This window comes from Chrysochloris asiatica, unplaced genomic scaffold (genome assembly GCF_000296735.1).
Source record: "Chrysochloris asiatica unplaced genomic scaffold, ChrAsi1.0 scaffold00041, whole genome shotgun sequence".
NCBI lineage: Eukaryota > Metazoa > Chordata > Mammalia > Afrosoricida > Chrysochloridae > Chrysochloris > Chrysochloris asiatica.
In genome coordinates this window covers 7,246,266-7,266,612 of record NW_006408559.1, presented here as the reverse complement: position 1 = coordinate 7,266,612, position 20,347 = coordinate 7,246,266, and the positions used below count along the sequence as shown (strand labels likewise).

The 20,347-nt window shown below is 42.6% G+C and overlaps 1 protein-coding gene across 1 annotated transcript in view; it reads right to left on the bottom strand.

The window, feature by feature from the left end:
• EXOC4 (exocyst complex component 4) overlaps positions 1 to 20,347 on the bottom strand; it is a 947,076-nt gene that overhangs the window by 60,212 nt on the left and 866,517 nt on the right. Inside the window, 2 exon segments of the mRNA XM_006861146.1 lie at positions 12,784 to 12,943; positions 17,431 to 17,609. Coding sequence (XP_006861208.1) covers positions 12,784 to 12,943; positions 17,431 to 17,609 — 339 coding nt within the window.

The following is a 20,347-nucleotide window of genomic DNA, read 5'->3' as shown; positions in this document are numbered from 1 at the left end:
CAAGCCATGGTATTTTCAATAACCTCATATGCATGCGAAAGTTGGGCAGCGAATAAGGAAGATCGCAGAAGAATTGATGCTTTTGAGTTATGGTGTTGGAGGAGAATATTGAAAGTGCCATGGGCTGCCAAAAGAACCAATACATCTGTTTGGGAAGAAATACAGCCAGAGTGCTCCTTAGAGGCCAAGATGGCCAAACTTCGTCTCTCATACTTTGGACATGTTGTCAGGAGGGACCAGTCTCTGGAGAAGGACATCATGTTTGGTAAGGTGGAGGGTCAGAGAAAAAGAGGAAGACCTCCAACGAGATAGAATGGCCAAGTGGTAGCATCAATGGACTCAAGCCTGGCAACAATAGTGAGGTTGGCCCAGGATTAGGCAGTGCTTTGTTCTGCTGTACATAAGGTCACTATGGGTCAGTATCAACTTGATGGCACCTAATAACAACAACAATGGTAACTCTATGAACTCCTGGTGTGGCGCTGTAGGATCAGCACTGGAGTGCGAACCACAAGGCCAGCAGTTCAAACCCACCAGCTGCTCCTCAGAAACCCTACACAGGGTCACTATGAGTCAGAACCACCTTGAGGGCACTAAAAGCACCACCAGCAATAGTAACTCTAAAGTAGCCCTGGTGACAAAATGGTTAAGTGCTTGGCTTTTACCGGAAAGGTCGGAGGTTTGAACGTACTAGTCACTACAATGGAGAAGAGACCTAGTGATCTGCTCTTGTAAAGGTCATAGCTGAGAAAACCCTATGGGGCAGTTCTACTAATTCTGTCTTCTAGGGTCGCTATGAGCTGGGGTTCGGTTGACAGCATACCACAATAACATGGTAACTCTACTTTTAACTATTTGAGGAAAACTGTTCTCCAAAGCATTGCACTGTTTTATATTCCCATCAGCAGTGGTTTAGGGCGTCAGTTGTTGTTGTTAAGTGCTGTTGAGTTGGTTCCGACCCACAGCGACCCTGTATAGGGTTTCCGAGGAGTGGTTGGTGAGCTTGAACCACCGACCTTGGGGTTCAAACTGAATTGCGGTCCAGCGCATTAACCCACAGTGCCACATCCTTACCAACAGTTATTAATATCTCTTTTTTGGTAAGAGCCATCCTAGCGGGTATAAAGTGATAGCTCATTGTGGTTTTGATAGGCATTTCTCTAACTGCATGATTTTGAGCATCTTTTCAGGTGCTCATTGACTACCTGCATGTCTTCTTTGGAGAGCTGTCTTTTCAAGTCCTTGGCCTATTTTTTTTTTTTTTTAATTAATAGACTTTATTTTTAGACCAGTTTTAGATTTACAGAAAAATCAAGCATGCAGCACATACATTTTCTCTATTATTAACATCTTACATTAGAATGCTGTATGTGTTATAATTCATGACAAATCATTATTAACTAAAGTCTATAACTTATTCAGAATTCTTTAATTTTCACCTAATGACCATTTTCAGGATCTCATAAACATTATAGTTAGTTTATCATGTCCTCTTGGGCTTTTCGTGTTTGTGACAGTGTCTCAGAAATTCCTTGCGTCTGATGTCCTTGACAGTTTTATGAGTTTTGGCCAGTTATTTTGCGGGATGCCCTTCTACTGGAATTTATCGAGTGCTCGTCTCATGATTAAGACTGAGGTTATGGAATTTGGGAGAGGTACAGTACCATGTTCATCTCATCATATCAATGGTACAAGCAATCAGCCTTATTGACAGCTGCTGATGTTTAGTGTACCTTGACCATCTGGTTGAAATCGTGTTTGTAGATTTCTCCACTATAAAGTTGCTCTTGTTCCCTCCCCCCTCCTCCCTTGCATTCTGTACTCTTTGGAAGGGAGGTGCTGTGCACAGCCCAACTTCAGGAGTGTGTGTGTACATGTAGGGGGGTGATGCTCTCCCCGACTCCTTGAAGATGGAGTAGCTACATAATTATTTGTTCTGCATGGGAGATGTCTCTCTTCTCCATCAATGTATTCAATCATGTATTTATATCAGTATAGCCTCATGCATTTTTTTTTTTTTTTATACTTAGCGTTATAACCCGATACTACTTTATTTTGTTGCTCAAATTGTTTCCAACGTGGCCACTGGGTGCTCTTTCAGTTGATTCCTGTGCCTCATGAGATAGCCTCATCAATGTGTGTGTGTGTGTTAGCGCTGGATTATTGTCTAGTACCCTGTACAGGGTCGCTATGGGTCGGAACCGACTCGATGGCACTTAACAACAACAACAACAACAAGATGCACCTGGCTCATGTTACATGTTCCTTGCTCCTAGAGTCAGCCATTGCTCCAAGGAACTCAAGTTCATTATCTGGAAACCAAGATGAGGCACTAGACATGCTCGTTGTTAGTGGGGTACTTTTGTCTATTTTGAAAATTGGGTTATTTGCTCTTTTGGAGTCCTGGTGTGGCACTGTAGGATCGGCACTGGACTGCTAACTGCAAAATTGAGGGTTCAAACACACCAGTCACTCCATGGAAACCCTATAGAGGGTCGCTATGAGCCAGAACTGACTTGATGGCACCTGACAACAACAACATGTTTTATATCAACCTGGATGTCCAGTAGGCATATTTCCAAACCCAGACTCTTGGTCTCCCCTCCCCAACTGCCTCTCTACACTTACTAACTACCTCTTCCAAGGCCTGGCTCATTTTCATTTCAGGAAATGAAAACTATACCCTTTGAATTGCTCACATCAAAAACCCTAGCTAGAGTCAGCTTGACTTCCCTTGTTTATTGCATAAGCTACTTCCTATCCCTCAACAGATGCTGTCAGCCTCTGCTTGGACAATCCACCCTAATCTATGTAGTCCCTCCAGTGCCATCACTATGGTTTGAGTGGACATTATCTGTCACCTCGATTACTGACTCATGTTCTAACAGATCTCTCTGTGTCTGCCCTTGCCTGACACCTCCCTTCTCCAATTGTCTGGTCTCACCAAAACAGTCAGAGAGATGCTTTTATGATGGGGTCTCAAACCCCTCCAATAGCTTCCTGTTTCACTCAGTATGAAAGCCAGTGTCACTATGGTGACCCTCAAGAGCTCAGCCCGTCATGTTAACCTGGTCTCCTTGAGCAGCCCACTTCAGTCAGGGTGGTCTCTTCACTGTTCTACAGATGCCAAGCATCCCCTCCCTCTGGGCCTTTAGCCACAGATGGCCTTTGTATGCTCTTTCCGTGGCTATCCATGTGGCTGCCTCCCATGATTCCTTCAGGCTCTCCCTCCAATGTTACCAAACCATTAAGGAGATTCAAGATACACTATCAAAAATGGCAAATGCCTAGCCGGCCACCTCCTGGCACTTTCCTTTTTCCTTCCCATGCATACAGGATCTCCCGAGCATTGAGACACGTGCTAGATCTCCACTAGCACCTGACATACTTCTGTTTTTCTTATCACTTTGTCCTTCTGGCCACATAATACTGCAAGGCCCACTTGGCCAGGACCTAGAGACAACACACACTCACTCAGTATTTCCTGAGTGAGTGAGTGAGTGAGTGAATGAAAGGTGATAAAACTCACCCATCTGTCAGAATGTCTCCCCCTTACCACTTCTGGAATCTTAGCTTTCATTTCCTTATCTACACCCATTTGACGAAGGGGAGATAGCAGTCTAAAGAAAAGCAAAAGAGAAGGGACCAAACAAAACAAGGTGAAAGAAAGTCATGAAGCTGGAAAAGAGGAGGCTGACAGGAGAGATAAAAGAGAGAGACAATTGTAGCAGACAGACAGGTACACAGTGACACGTGTGTGTGTGTGTGTGTGTGTGTGTGTGTGTAGGGGATAATGAGGAAGACAACTCAGATATATTATTTGTGAGTAATGACTTCACTTAAACTCAACATTTCCAGATCAGCCTTGGGGACGTCAATGCTCATTCCAATACCTCCCTGACTCTGATGGCTTCAGTGACTTGCTTTTGGAAAGTTACATGGTGGTGAAGGTTAAGACAATCTCTGATGAGAGGAGTTAGCAAGCACACTTATAAAGGCCTCTCACTTTCGAGCAAATCTGCAAGGATTTTCCAGGACAGAGGATCTTTCAGACACTGAAAATGAACAGTGGGGTCAAAAGGGTCATCCGCAGGGCAGAGCTTAAGTGATGACCCTTCCCACAGAGGACAGAGCCTCCCTGTAATTCTGGGAAAGTTCTAGGTGGCTTGATCCTTTGTTCACTCAGGATTCATCTTCTTATTCAAGATTAGTTGTAGTCAAGGTGCACATACGGAGACAGGCAACTTAAAATCCCACTAATGGAAGCCCTCCAGAAGCCTTGCTCCTTTCTTACAAAAAGGGTGCTGTTTTCCACTGCCCAGGAAGGCCAGGGAAGTGAAAAAACCTACCAGATCCTCGCAACTTCCTGTGAAGTCAGTTTTCTGACACATGGCAACTAGTGATTAATTATATGTTAGAAGATAACATTCCTGTAGAGATTTCTAGGGACTACAGATGTTGTCCATGGCTGATTAGACATTGCTTAAGAAATGCTGAGGCACACTGCCGGAATCTATTATTTCTGGCTATTTTGGTACTGCGGCTATATTTATTTTACATAGCTTCAAATTTGGTAGACTTGAAGCCTGTTTTATAAAATCTGCCTTGCCAAAGAAGATGAAAGATTAATAATAATAATACAAAAAAAAAAAAGGCTATAAAAGTGTCTATGAATATGTGTACGTATGGGAGCAAGAGAAAATGAGGAGAGGGAGAGAAAGAGGTGACACGCAGTAGGGATCTATTAGTTCTTTCCTTAATACTTTCTGCTCCAACAGGACCAAGAGAGATGCTTTGTGGCCTTGAAGCTTGTAAGAAAATTGACCTATGTCAGCAGCTTAAAACTTTCAGGGCATTTAAGAGAAACTCAACTTTGTCATGATCCAAGCCTTCATTGACACCAAAATAGGCCTTGATTTGATGCCTATTCATCCACTCAATCCACATAGTGAACACTTGCTGTGGGCCAGGTGTTCAACCAGGGACAATGAAGACAGAGACAGTCTTGGTCTCTTAGAGCTCAAAGTTAAGTCAGGAGGTGTCATGTGAACCAGGTGAACAGAACTAGCCAGAGCTGTGTGTACACTCCACATAGTGAGTCTGTGAGTTTCTTGTAGCGTGGTGGCTTGCATGTTGCTGAGAAGCTGGAAGCTATGCCACTGGTATTTGAAACACCAGCAGCATATTCCAAGTGGACAGGTTTCAGTGGTGCGTCCAGACTAAGACAGTCTAGGAAGAAAGAGCGGTGGGCTACTTCTGAATGTTTAGCCACTGAAAACCTTATGAATGGAATCAGCACATTGTCAGATATAATGCTGGAAGATGAAAACATTGTATGAATAGCATGAGGATATTGTCAGATATACTGCTGGACGATGAGCCCTTCAGGTTGAAAGGCACTCAAAATATGACTGGCTTCTCAAAGTAGAGTTGACCATGATGATGTTAATGGAGTAAAGCCTTTGGAACCTTCCTTTGCTGATGTGCACAACTTAAAATGAGGAGAAACCACTGCAAATAGCCATTAATAATTGGAACAGAGACGATGATGTGGAGAGATGGAGTGGCTGGGGACTCTAGACCCAGAGAGGGAGAGGGACTGTGTGCTGACGACCGAAGGGTAGGCTTGTGGGGATACCCTTTGGTTGGTTGATGATGTATGGAGGGGATTGTAACCATGGCAATAAAATGATATACAATAGAATGACTGCAAAGCTAATGTTCTCACATGTAAACTATCACATAATGCATAATAAAACATTTAAAAAAAGAAAATGAAGATTAGAATAATATGAATGCATACAAAACAAAAAAGAAGAACACCAGATTAAGAAACCAAGAACTAATTAAAACTGTAGCCTCCTATTTAAAAGTGAGCTAAATGTAAAAATGTATGTATATAAGTTTAAACTGTTACTGATTTACCATAATGAAAGGCTAAAAATATAAATACCTCTCTCTTCTTTAATGTACCATTAACATTAATGGCTACACAGACGTTTATCTGTGATGGATTAAGTAAATATTTAGATTTATAGCTTGTAATACTATAAACAACTCAACTGAAAACAATCTTTACCCACTTGAGTGATAATTTCCTCTCAGTACATTAGAAGTCGTGGGCTGTTGATGCCTATTGCATGTGGCGAAGTGAGCCCAACTCACCAACCCGTATCAACACAAAGTTCTACCATTCATTCCAGTCTTCATCAGTTTAATCTGTGAGGAATTGGTATCTCATTACTTTAAATAGCTTTCTTTGATTATTAAAAATACAGAACTTGAAAAAAAATATTGGAACAGGACATGCAGGAAAACTGAAGTTGTCAAAAATGAAATGGAATGCATAAAGAACAATATCCTAAGCATTAGTAAGCTAAAACGGACTGGTATAGGCCCTTTCCAACCAGACATATATATCGTTTACTATACCAGGAACATCCAATTAATGAGGAATGGTGCCACGTTCATGGTCAAAAACAACATCTAAAGATTTATCTTGAAGTGCATTGCTGTCTATCTGTGATAGGATAATACCCATACACCTACAAGGAAGACTAGACACCTGGGGTGGTGCCATAGGATCAGCACTAGACTGCAAACCACAAGGTCGGCAGCTCAGACCCACCAGCTGTTCCTTTTATACAGGTTAAAAGTTTGAACCAACTTGATGGAACTTAGCCACAACAAGGAAAATCACTTCATACCACTATTATTCAAATTTACACACCAACCACTAAAGTCAAAGATGATAAAATTGAAGAATTCTACCAACTTCTTCAGTCTGAAATTGATCAAATATGCAATTAAGATGCACTGATAATTACTGGTAATTGGAATGCAAAAGTTGGCAACAAAGAAGAAGGACCAACTGATGGAAAATGTAGTCTTGGTGATAGATATGATGATGGAGATTACACAAAAGAAGCTTGCAAGACCAATGACGTCTTCATTGCAAATACAGTTTTTCAACAACACACAGACCTCACCAGATAGACTACACAGGAATCAACTTGAGTATATCTGTGGGAGGAGACTGGAGAAGTTCAATATGATCAGCTCAAACAAGGTCAGGGACACACTGTGGAACAGGCGATCAATGACTCATATGGAAGTTTAAGATGAAGCTAAATAAATGGGAAATATGTCTATGAGAGACAAAATATGACCTTGACTATATCCCACCTGAATTTGGAGACCATCTGAAGTATGGATTTGATGCCTTAGACAATAATGAACAAAGACCAGAAGAGCGGAGGAAACATGATAACAACATAAAGGAACACCATAAAGGAAGAAAGCAAAGAACATCATAAAATAGGATTAATTCTTTCTCATTCGTCCCCTCCTCCTTTTGCCCACTAATATCTGCATAGATTGCCACCAAGGAGCCACTGAATCCCATTAAACAAGACGTTAAGGATGTTAAGCTGAGCTATGTGGCCAGGATCTTCCTTCACAAGGGTTATATATGGAATCATGGTGTCCTCCCTCAGAACTAACAGCTGTGTGTTAGAAGAAGTACAGCCAGAGTGTTCCTTGGAGGCAAGGATGATGAGACTGGTCTCTCATACTTTGACATGTTATCAGGAGGGCACAGTCCCAGAGACGGACCTCTTGCTTGATAAAGTGGAGACTTGGGAAGATCCCCATTGAAAAGATAAGCATACAAACTGCTGTGTAGACAAGGAGCCCATTGATGTTTGTGAAATAGGCTCAAAAGACCAATATAATCATGAGTTCTGAAAAACAAAGAGCTTTCTCTGACTGGGGACAGAACAGGAAATCAGACAGCCACAATTTGAGAGGTCTGATACACCACTGTTGATTTGAAGATATGGCTGATTTGAAGATGTGTATGAACTTTGACGACGGAAGCTATGTAAGAAAGAATGGGGCCAGCATCTAGTAGCAGAGAACAGGCCTTGGCTGACAGCCAGCAGGACACTTTCCATCTTGGTTCTTTTTCTCCTGATCTCCTCTGGTAATGCTCTTGTGAAAATGGAGCACCTCGAGTAACCACATATGAACCTGCTGGATGAGTTGGCCCCATTTATTATGAGTTGGCCTCATTTATGAGTTATTATGAGTTGGCCTCATAATTTGCCTAAGAAATTATAAAATCTTTATTGGAAGTATAAACAACAAAAAGAAGAAGATAATAAAGAACAAAAGAACATCATAAAGGAAGAACGCAAAAGGCATTAAAAAAAGATAAGGAAGAAACGACAAAAATGGAAGTCATAAAAGACTCTGAAACTTGCTCTTGAACATACAGAAGCTAAATCAAATGCAAGAAATGAGGAAGCAAAAGAGCTGAACAGAAAATTTCCAAGGGCAGCTCGTGAAGACCAACTGTGACAATAAAATGTGCACAGACCTGGAATTAGAAAACCAAAATGGAAGAATACGCTCAGCATTTCTCAAGCTGTAAGAACTGAAGAAAGAGTACACATCTCGACTTGCAATACTGAGGAACTCCATAGGCAAAATATTGAAGGATGCAGAAAGCATCAAAAGAAGATGGAAGGAATATACTGAGTCACCATACCAAAAACAAATGGTCCATTTTCAACTATTTCAAAAGGTAGTATATGATCAAGGAGTGATGGTACTGGAGGAAGAAGTACAAACTGCACTACGGTATTGGTGAAAAGCAAGGATCCAGGAACTGATGAAATACAAATTGAAATCAGCAAACGGAGGCAGCTCTGGAGGTACTCATCTATGATAAGACATATGGAAGACAAATACCTGCCAACTAATTGGAAGAGATCCCTATTTGTGTCCATTCCAAAGAAAGGTGATCCAACAGACTGTGGAAACCACCGAACAATATCATGAATGTCACATGCAAGTAAAGTTTTGCTGAAGGTAACTCAAATACAATTGCAGCAGTGTATCATCAGGGAGCCCCAAGAAATTCAAGCTGGATTCAGAGGAGAACGTGAAATAAGGGATATATCACTGTTGACATCAGACGGATCTCAGCTGAAAGCAGAGAATTCCAGAAAAAAAATTTAGTTGTGCCTTATTGACTATGCAAAGGCTTTCGACTGAGCGGATCATGGCAAACTATGGATAAAATGGAGAAGAATGGGTATTCCGCTCAGGAAGAGCCTGTCCAAAGACCAAGAGGCAGTTGTTAGAACAGAACAAGGGGAATTAAAAATCATGGAAGGTGTGCACCAGGGTTGTATCCATTCACAATAGTTATTCAATCTGTATGCTGAGCACTTAATCTGAGAAGCTGGAACACATGAAGACCCTGGTATCAGGAATGGAGGAAGACTCATTAACAACCTGTAATATACTGATGATACAACCTTGCTTGCTGAAAGCAAAGAGGACTTAAAATACTGATAAAGATTAATGACTACAATCTTCACCAAAGAAGATTCAGTCTGGATTGTACTTCAATGTAAAGAAAACATAAATCCTTACAACTGGAGCAATAAATAACATCACGATAAACAGAAAAAAAGATTGAAGCTGTCAAAGACTTGCTTTGCGTGGATCCACAATCAACACTCATGGAAACAGCAGTCAGAAAATCGAACAACATATTATATTGCATAAGGCAGATATGCTACACAAGACCTCTTTCAAGTGTTAAAGCACGAGTCTGAGGACTAAGGTGCCCCTGATCAAAGCCATGGTATTTCCAATCACCTCACAGTATGTAAGAGTTGAACAGTGAGTAAGGCAGACTTTAGAAGAATCGATGCATTTGAATCATGGTGGTGGACAAGAATACTAAAAGGGCCACTAACAGGCAGAAGAGCCAACAGATCTGTCTTGGAAGAAGTGCAGTCTGAATGCTCCTCAGAAGCCAGGAGGGCGTGAGTTCATCTCTCGTTCTTCAGACTTTGTTATACTTCAGACATGCTATTGAGAAGGATTAATCCCTGGAGAAGGGCATCATACTTAGTAAAAGAGAGACTTGGCAAAAAGGAGGAAGGTCCCAGAGGAAATGGAATGACAGTGGAAGCAGCAATGGGCTCATTTCCTTTCATAACCCATTTCAGAGAAAGACAGTGGCTAAAGAATAGAGTCATGGTGGTGATTGGGCGGCTCACAAGCGTCACATTTCTGCTTAGACCCATTTCTGGAGACAGGATGCCCAATGGGCTGGGTGGTGCAAACAGTCTATGCACTGTGGTACTGGTGGTACTGTGGGTCAGGTGTTGGGTTACAAATTTCAAGGTCAGTGGTTCAAACCCGTGTGGTTCAAGTCCACCAGCTTCTCCAAGGGAAAAAGATGAGCTTGTCTGCACTAGCAAATATGTAGGCTCAGAAACCCCACAGAGGGCCTCGATGAATCAGAACTGACTCGATGGTAATGAGAACGAACCTAACAGCTGAAGCGTCACCCCACACTACAGTAAAAGGATGGCTTCATGATCTGTTTCGGTTTGGAAGAAAGTCATGAAAACCCCATGGGGTAGTTCTACTCTGCCACATATGGGGTCATCATGACTTGGAATGAACTTGACAGTGAGTTGCTTTTTGTTTGCTTTGGACACAATTCACAAATCTAACAGTGGATGGCATGAGTTGGGTGCCATGCAATTATTTCCTGAAGCAATGCTTCATCAGTAACATGGTCTACCGATGCCAAGTTCAATACTGCTCAGTCAGCGTTTCATTACCAAGATGCCAGGTTTTCCTCGTGCATGATGGGCCTCATACCATCTGCCAAAAAAAGTGTTAATTTATTTATTTCAGTACACACACAAAATCATTTAAAAAGGATGATTGGATTTAGGACTCATGCTCCTTGGAGAGCTAGTAATGGTTGGCTGTATCCCTGGATTCCCCTTGTCAATGTGATTATGAATAGACTAATGCAATGATGAGATCATTCCCCATAAGAACAACCACATAAATACACCACTCCGTCACACCTGGCTTCCCTAATCTGAGCAAGAAAGGCTTTGAACCAAATTTAGTTGAAAACAGGGAATTTAATGATTACACACACACACACACAATCGTTTTCCCACAAAAGGAAGAGAAAGATGGTGAAGGTAAAGGGCACAAAAGCAGAGGAGGAAACAAATGGGCTTGGGGAAGAACGGGTACCCATGAAGATAGATGGCTGTATGATTTACAATAAGATCCTGGCACACATGTCTTAGAACTACCCAAGTAATAAATGAGTTCATTTGCCTCTTAAATGCTTCAAGAATGATTTCAGAATGTTCTGACCTTCTCAAGGAACTAGACAGTCCAGTGAGCAGATACTGAAGTACTAACTACTAGGTAGGAGCATGCTGGACTACTAGACACAGGTGGTTTTCTTGTCATAAAGGTTTCTGGTAAACAAAGGAGCTTCTGGAATAATCTAGCAAGGCATCACTCACAACACAGAAAGGAGACACCATCTCTGGTCACCTCCTCCAAAATGGAGATGCTTTCAGTCAAGCACCACGACTTGGAAGTTTTCATGGAGGTGCAGGAATATTGAGACCACATGGAGAGAGAAACAAATTAACTATAAAATGTGAAAAAGTGGCTTCATAAAGACATATTAGGGCAGACTTAGAAAAGAGAAGGTGTAAATGCGACTGAAAAGATGAAGCTTCAATTGTCTAAAGGGAGAGCCCGGAGAGGAATAAGCCAACATTTCCCCTGCAGTGATGATGACAGGAGATAGGTTTCCAATGCAATAGACAGAAGAGATGAGACAATAGAGCCACAAAAAAGACACTCAACACGATGCTATTTACAATGAGGAAAACACTGGACATATTCCAAATATCCCAACACTTGCAGATGATAAATAAATATGGTTCATGTCTATCATGGAATATTATTGTTCAGGTATTAAAAGTAATGTTTCCAAGAAACGGGAGAAATTGTCTCCTCAAAGAATATTAGTAACATGAGAAAATGCAATGAGACATCTGTATAACACAACATCAATGTAGCTCCAATTCTGTAAAATGAAAAATCCTATGTACACACATTGTGCAAACATTCATGTGCATACTCACAGCGCACTTACAAATCACAGAGAAAGAACCCAAATACCACAGTGTCTAGATCTGTGATGTCTGAGTAACGCTTATATTCTTTTCTGCATTTTTTCTCACATATTTTATGCATGGAGCACATATTAGTTTCATAATCAGAACAAAGCTACTAATATCTTAAAACAAGCAGAACATAGATTAACTGACAAGAAACTTTCCCTGGCTGAGGAATGTTAACCATCCACACAGAATTCTGGACTCGGTGATATAAGAACACCTGTAGGATATGCACTGGACTGCTGACGGCAAGATTAACATAACAGTTCAAACCCACCAGGTGCTCTGTGGGAGAAAGATGAGGCTTTCTGCTCCCATAAAGATTTACAATCTCAGAAACCCTATTCGGGGTCACTAGGCACTGGAACCAACTACTTAACAATAACAATGACATAAGTTAATTAGCTAACTTTTTTAGTATAAATTTAAATGACATTATCTTGCTGGAAAAGATATAAAAGTAAGTTTGGTGGGGTTTTTTTTTGTAATAAACATTTTAAGGACTGAGTTGTCATTGCTGTTAAGTGCCTTCGAGTCGTTTCTGACTCACAGTGACCCTGTATAGGGTTTCTGAGAGGCTGGTGAGTTTGAACCACTGACCTTGTGGTTAAAACTGACCTAGTGGTCCAGTGCTTACCCTACAGCACCACACCAGGACTCCAAGAATGGAGACTCCTCTGGAAATGTCTTTATAGGCAATGAGGTCATGACTTTGGTGCAACAGACTGGGTCCAGACTTTTCTCTTACCTTGCAAAGTCCAGGTCGGCCTCCCGTGCCATGGTGATGTTGGTCAGATTCTGCTGAAGAACAAAAATGTTTCTGCACATCTTCTTGATGCCGGACTCACTGATGCGCCTGAAGTACTGGGCGCCGTTGATGAGGATGCAGGAGATGAGGTGTCCCAGGCCTGGCAGCGGTGGGGAGAGCATGGAAGATGGGTGAGTGCCAGCTTTGAACCCTGGGTTGCTCTTTTCTAGTCCCCTACCACTCAAATGGAGTCCTGGTGTGGTGCTGTGGGTTAATGCGACAGACTGCAAAGCCGTTTGAACTACGAGGTTGGTGGTTCAAGTTCACCAGCTGCTCCTCAGAAACCCTATACAGGGTCGCTATGGGTCGGAACCGACTCAATGACACTTAACAACAACAACAACAACCACTCAAATGATCAAGGACAGAGTGGCTCTGAGGGTGGTGCCAGCTGGCCTCATTACCATTTCCGAGTATTTCTACACTGCCAGCAGCTACAAAGCTACAGAGATGTCCGCCGGCAACAAAGCCTGGTTCATCCACAGCTCCAGCACTTCTGTGCACACCTCAGGCCATCTCTTCAAGGGGATGCCAGACTGTCACAAACAGTCACATGTCAGGGATTCCTGCTTCTCTCTACAGATGTGCAGGGAAGCAGAGAAGAACACATGAAACACAATCATCTGGTTCCTCCCACCCAAGAGATGGCGAAGGGGTACATTTTTGATTGGGCACCTAAGTTGTTCTTGTTGTTAAGTGCCATCGAGTCAGTCCCAACTCATAGTGACCTTGTCTAGGGTTTCCAAGAAACGGCTGGTGAGCTTGAACCACCAACACTGTGGTTCAAACGATTTTGCAGTCCAGCGCATTAGCCCACAGTGCCACACCAGGATTGCTAAGTAGGTAAAGATAAATATATTGGAATCTGGGCCAATGAAAATAATGCTAATACATTTGCAAAGTAGGCACTGGAGAGAATGCACTCAGAAACAAAAGGCAAAAGAAAGGCCAATGGTGTGCTGAATTTTGAGTTTCCATGAGACACCGATGGATGTTTCTTAACTAAGAACAAAGAACGAAGTAGAAACTGAATCCTGGTGTGGCATTATAGGATAAGCACGGGACTGCTAACTACAAAGTTGGAGGTTCAAACCCATCAGACGCTCCTTGGAAACCACATACAGGTTCGTTATGCATTGGAACCAACTCAATGGCACTTAACACCAAATGGCTGTCTTAGCTTCTATGAAGGTCAGCCAAGGACACTCAGTACAGGCATATCTTGCTTTATTGTGCATTTAAGATAACTGTGTTTTTAACAAATGGAAGGTTTGTGACAAGGCTGCATCGAGTAAGGCTACTGGTGCCATTTTCTGACAGTGTGTGCTCACTTTGGGTCTCTGGGTCACATTTTGATCATTCTTACATTTCAAACTCTTTTGTCATGCTACTGTACACAGGAGAACATCAACGTAACTTGTACTGAGAAACCAGCGCCCCCTCCAAAATCGCATAACTCGCTTATTACAGTGTTTTATTACAGTGGTCTGGAACCGAACCTGCAATGTCTACAAGGTGCACCTGTACATCAATAAGCTATCAGATCCTGTTCACGCTGTGCTCTGGAGTTGAGGTGAGGAATGCTAATTCGGAACCAATCACATAAGGCCCACTGTGGAGAGTGGTGGATTTGCTTTCCAAGCCATTGGAATGCAGTAACATCTTCTCTCCTTCTTCTTGCCTTACTCTTGAAGAGCTGGGTTCCAGCAGGACATTTTCCTCCACCATCTGAAGCCAGTCTGCCCCATCCCAGCAGTCTACTGTTGTTGCTCTATCCCTCTTCTAGAGTCTGACCCCTTTGTGGTTGGGCTTCACCGTTCAGATCAGAGCTTCAGGGTCAATGGCTTCATCTGCGTTCCAATTCCATTGTCCCTTGGTAGGGACGAAGGTGGGAAAGAGAAGGGAGGCGCTATTGTATTGTCTCTTGCTGCCGCCACTTACACTCAAGTTGCTTCAAGACCACAAACTCACCTACATGTGCAAAGATTTGAAAGTGAAGAGAAAGTCTAAGAAAAAGATACATATACATTGATTCCACTCTGGAAATTCTGTATGTTAAAAATCTCGGTAAGTGAATTCTCTGTAAGACTAATTCTCCTCAACTCCTAACTTTAGGTTAAAAAATGTTTTTGTTTTTGCCTAATAAGATCATCAAATTCAGAGCTGATAATGAGCTCATGTCCTCACAGACAAGCTTGGAACAAATGAATTGAGTCAGGCAGTCTCTGGAGCAATGAAGACAAATAAAAGAATATAATGAATGAATGATCATCAGATGAAAATTAAACAATACAACTTATTACAAGTAACACAAGAAGAGTGGGAATCCTATAGATGAGGCTATAAAAATTGTCCTGTTTTTGGATCCCGTCCCCTAAGAAACACTGGCTTACCTAGGGGATGTGGCGGGAGCAGTCTTCCATGGTACAGGCAATAAGGGGGCATTGTTTGCAGATAATGAAAACACAACAACAAAACCAATTAAAAGCCCGCCTGCCTTTTTATTATCACCATGCCCCAACAAGTCCAAACAATATCAGTGATAAAATAATCCTTCCTGCCACGTGGGGGAAAACTGTAAGGGCTCCCTATTAGAATTCAGCTAAGAGACGGGAAATCTTGAAGCTAGGATGTTTTGGTTAGAATCCATTCTATGCCAGAGGACTGCACCTGGAGTTCAACAAGGTGTTGTCACTCGGAAAGATTAGACACCCAGAGATGATTGGGGAAAATGAGAATGAATGTTGATTAAAAAGGCAGGGAAGAGAGAGGGTCAGAGCAATGACACACTTGGTTCATGAAGGGAACCCCGGGGCATCATGGATGTGCCCACACTCAGATGTACTCAAGAGCTGACTACCAGTGAAGTTTTTAGTCCTTGTAATTGTTACCTAAGGAGCTCTGGCAGTGCTGTTGTTAAAGAGCTCATCAGCTAACTGTACGGTTGGCAGTTCGAACCCATCAGTTGCTCGAGGGTCGGAAGATGTCACAGTCTGCTTCCATAAAGATTTACCTCCTTGGAAATCCTATAGGGCAGTTCTACTCTGTCCCACAGCATTGCTATGAGTCAGAACCAACCCCATACCAGTGGGTGTTTGAATTGTTGCCTTAAGTCTGTTAGGAGCATTCTCCTCGGGAACACATCTCGAATAGTGGGAATAGTTTCTCTCTTTTCTTTCCTCTCTTCTCTCCCTTCCTTCTTTGTATAAAGCCTTAGTTTGCTGTAACAATAACTGTGTCATAAAGCAAGCCGTGGCCACACAACGGCATTTGATTTCCCATCTCCAGGTTGCTACAAACCTTGGGACAATTGTTTGCCCTTTCTCATACTTTCAATGTTGTTGGTTGCTGTTGGGTTGGCTCAGTCTCCAGGTGACCTTATGTTGTTGTTGTTAAGTGCCATCGGTTCTGACTCATAACGACCCTGCACAGGGTTTCCAAGGCTTGTAAATCTTTATGGGAACAGAAAGCCTCATCTTTCTCCTGTGGAACAGCTGGTAGTTTCGAACTGCTGACCTTGAGGATAGCAGCCTGATTCGTAATCACCACGCTATCAGAGTTCCTTATGTAGAGCAGGACAAAACATTGCCTTGTCCCTAGCCATCTTCTTGGGGGCTGTGGCCATTGTGTTAATTCACCTCAGTGAGGAGGCATTTCCTCATTTTTGTTGGGCCTTCTGCTTTATCAAAGGAGCTCTGGTAGCGTAGTGGTTACAAATCGGGCTGCAAACCTCAAGGTCAGCAGTTTGAAACTACCAGCTGTTCTGCGGGAGAAAGATGAGGCTTTCTGCTCCCGTAAAGATGTGCAGCCTCAGAAACCCTGTACATGGTCACTATGAGTCGGAAGCGATTCCACGCTGCTTAACAAGAAGTACTTTACCAAACATGATGTTCTTTTCTAGCAATTGGTCTCGTTTAAATTGTTTCTTAGCTTAGTTGCGTTTTTCTTGGCTTCAATACCACCGTGGTTTAATTCTGCAAGAGAACACAGGTACTTCTGAAGTCTTAACAGGGGTATTATGGGTAGAATTCTGCATGAAAAATGACTTGCCTAGCAACAATTTCTTCAAAAATTTGACACAGTCTCTTATACCCTTTTTGCTTATGGGGTCACTGAAGGCATTTGTGGAAGGAGTTTTCTTACAAATTGCTGTTAACCACTGGCGTCTGTTCTTTGTTGAGCAGAATGCATTCTGTGAGGGAAAATGCCCTGTTCCAGGGGTAAGTAAGCCAGTAAGGGGTCATTCAGGGTTCTCTTCTCAGAGATTGTTTTCCTCTTTAAAAGCTCCCCATGAGTGCATTCATGACTGGTTCCTCACATCCCTCAAATCTCAGGAGTGGTGTGTCAAGGAGGCAGCCAGGCTGCCATTTGTCTTATGTGAATTAAATCTCTACACCAAGCAGAAGCAGATGGCAGCCATTTTGTTGTCTACCTCGTCATACACAGAGGAACTAGGTCTACTCAAAAAGAGAAGGAAAAAAAATTTTTTTTTCCTTCTAAAAGTTCTGAACTTCAGAAGTACAAAACATCAGGAAAACCTGCACTCTTCCTTCCTCCCAGACTCCCGAGGTAGGCTCAGGGACTGACCTTCAAAGATGTACTGGAACTTGTGCTGCTGGAGGCTGGCGCTCATGGCTTCTTCGATGGCACTGATGTCTTTGTTGAGCTTGACCACCAGAGGGTCATAGTCCATACTTTCCACGTTAGCCACAATCGCATAGTTGCCCTCCTTCGTGAGAGGGATGAGATAGTGGAAGCAGTGAACTCTGAAAAGAGAGAGGTGGGAGAGCAGTTAATGGAAAATTGTTCCCATGAAAACAATGACCTTCTTTTGAGGAGAGCTCTCTTCTGTGTTGAATAGGGTCCCTCCCAAAAGAAGTGGTAGAACTAACCCCTAAACTTGGGGATGTAACCCTATTAAAAGATAGGTTTTATTTGCTATGCTAATAGGTTTTAATTTGCTGATCTTCATAGATAATGAGACAGTTATTTGGCTAAGAATCAAGCACTGTGTTGTTAGTGCTGTTGAGTTGGTTCTGACTCATAGCAATCCTTTTTTTCTTTTAAGTTTTTATTGTGAATTTAGTGATAGTTTACATGGGAGAACATCAGCTTTACACTCATCCTATCGTATTTCGTTTCATTACAATGACTACAATCACCTCCATGCATCATCATTCAATAGCATTTGCTTCCATTTCCTCTGTTTTTTTTTTTTTTTTTTTAAATGTACACCAAAACACTCAGGAATACATAATCTTTCAAACAACCAAAGGGTACACCCTGCAAGCCTGCCGCCCAGCTGCCAGCACACAGTCCCTCCTCCATGAGTCTAAAGTCCCCAGCCGGTCCGTCTCTCCACTTCATCATCTCTGCCCCCATCTCTGGCATCGTTGCTTCTCTGAATAGGATCTCACACTCCGCTCTTCTCCCTTCATGGTCCCAGGGTCCTCCACTCCTGGACTTTTTGTTACAAAATGTCTACCTTTTGTCCTGATAACAATGACTCACTGTTGAACCACTAAGTCTTATCCTCATCTCTTTTCACCAGCCCCATCTAGCCAGGCTGAAAACCACTCAGTGGAGATTCTACCTTCCCCTCCACCACCCTCTGAAACTAAACTCCCTCTTGAAAACTTGTAAGCCAGTGATTTTGTGTCTTTATGGCCACTCCATTTTAGGTAGCCAATGTCTCGGTTGCCCTTCCCTGTCAGCCCTGTGTACAGAAGGGGTGGGAATGATCTGTGCTATGAAGATTCATTCCCTCTTTTAAGCTACTACATTCATAAGTATAGGTCAAGTTCATCAAATTGTAGTGGATTACACTTTTTTTTTCCTCTTCTTTCTTCCTCTAGTCAAGTTCTGAGCATCCAGCCATTGAAGCCAGGTCAAATGGGTACCATCTGCAAAAATGGGTCCTATTGTGCATCTTCCCTCACTTCCTATCAGCTGGATGCTTCACTCTGCACTTCAGCCCTCTGTTCCTCTGTTCCTGCCCATGGGCTCAGGAGTCCCCAGGTCTCACCATACTGATGGCCAACCAGGTCTTACTCCAGGTTGACGGGAGTCTATTGAACGTGGTTGGACTCAACCCAAATCTTCATTGCTGCTTTCCCTTCATTTTCCTCTCATCGGTAGACCAATGTGCTCACCAGCAAGATGACATGCTTGTTTGTGTATTCCCTTTGAGTTTCAGTCTTGGAAGAGAGTTTTCCCTGAGGGACTTGATTGCTTGCCTTGATGGCTCCCCAGCAAACAACTTGCTTGTTCTTGTGGTAGTCAATCAGACTGCCATTTTTGTTTTTGATTTTTCCTGCTGGTCTTTCTTTCAAGAAATATCTTCTGTTCCTCTAGTTGCTCCAGGCTGGTCTGCTTGTCTTTTCAAGTGGAAATTTCTCACCTCAGAAAATTCTGGATGGGGCTCAGGATTCCACCTGAGGTCTTATACACTACAAAGGCTCTACAAGAAGCCTCTTTCACTGGACAAGTTCTAGCACCCCTTTTAGGTACTCCAATCAGTTACAGGCTGAAGACGGACTTACGAGCTTTCTATGGTTATGTTTCTGGCTATTTCTTTCTCTCCCCTCTAGTGTCTATTTTATAATAGTAGGCAAGGGAAACCAAGATTAATGACAGTCAAGCATCTTAACATTATTTCCCCTCTTTTACCAATTTAGACTATGCCTCAATCCCTGTATCACGGAGCCCTGTTGTACCAAAGTTGAGCATACATCACTATTTACCTCTGTCCTATTTAGCCCATGTTGTTGTTGTTAAGTGCCATTGAGTCAGTTCTGACCCATAGCGACTCTGTACAGGGTTTCCGAGGGTGTAAATCTTTACAGGAGTAGAAAGCCTCATCTTTCTCCTGCGGAGTGGCTGGTAGTTTCGAACTGCTGACCTTAAGGTTCACAGCCCTATTCGTAACCAAACCCGCCTAAATGTTCTCCTATTCGCCTTGTTCTTCCATTCCCTCCCACTTCTTGTGTATTGATGCCCACCCGCCCCCAACACCCGAACTATCGTGTGTCTGTTCCCTACCTTAAGGAGCTTTGGTAGCGTAGTGGTTATGAGTCAGACTGCTAACCTCAAGGTCAGCTAGTTCGAAACTACCAGCTGTTGCACAGGAGAAAGATGAGGCTTTCTGTTCCTGTAAAGATTTATAGTCTCAGAAACCATGTACAGGGGTCGCTATGAGTTGGAACCGACTCCATGGCACATAACCACCATCATTCCCTACCTTCCCCTCCTCTCCCCCCGCCCCCCTACATCCCCAGTAACCAACAACTTTTTTTTTACTTTTAGTGTGGGTATTTTTTCTTAAGCATTTATAAAAATGGTCTTAATGCAGTATTTCTCCTTTGGCAACTGACTGATTTCACATAGCATAATGTCCTCAAGGTTCATCCATGTTACGTGGTGGCTTACAGCTTTCTTGTTATTCTTCAAGGTAGCATAATATTCCACTGAGTGGATGTACCACAATTTGTTTATCCATTCTTCC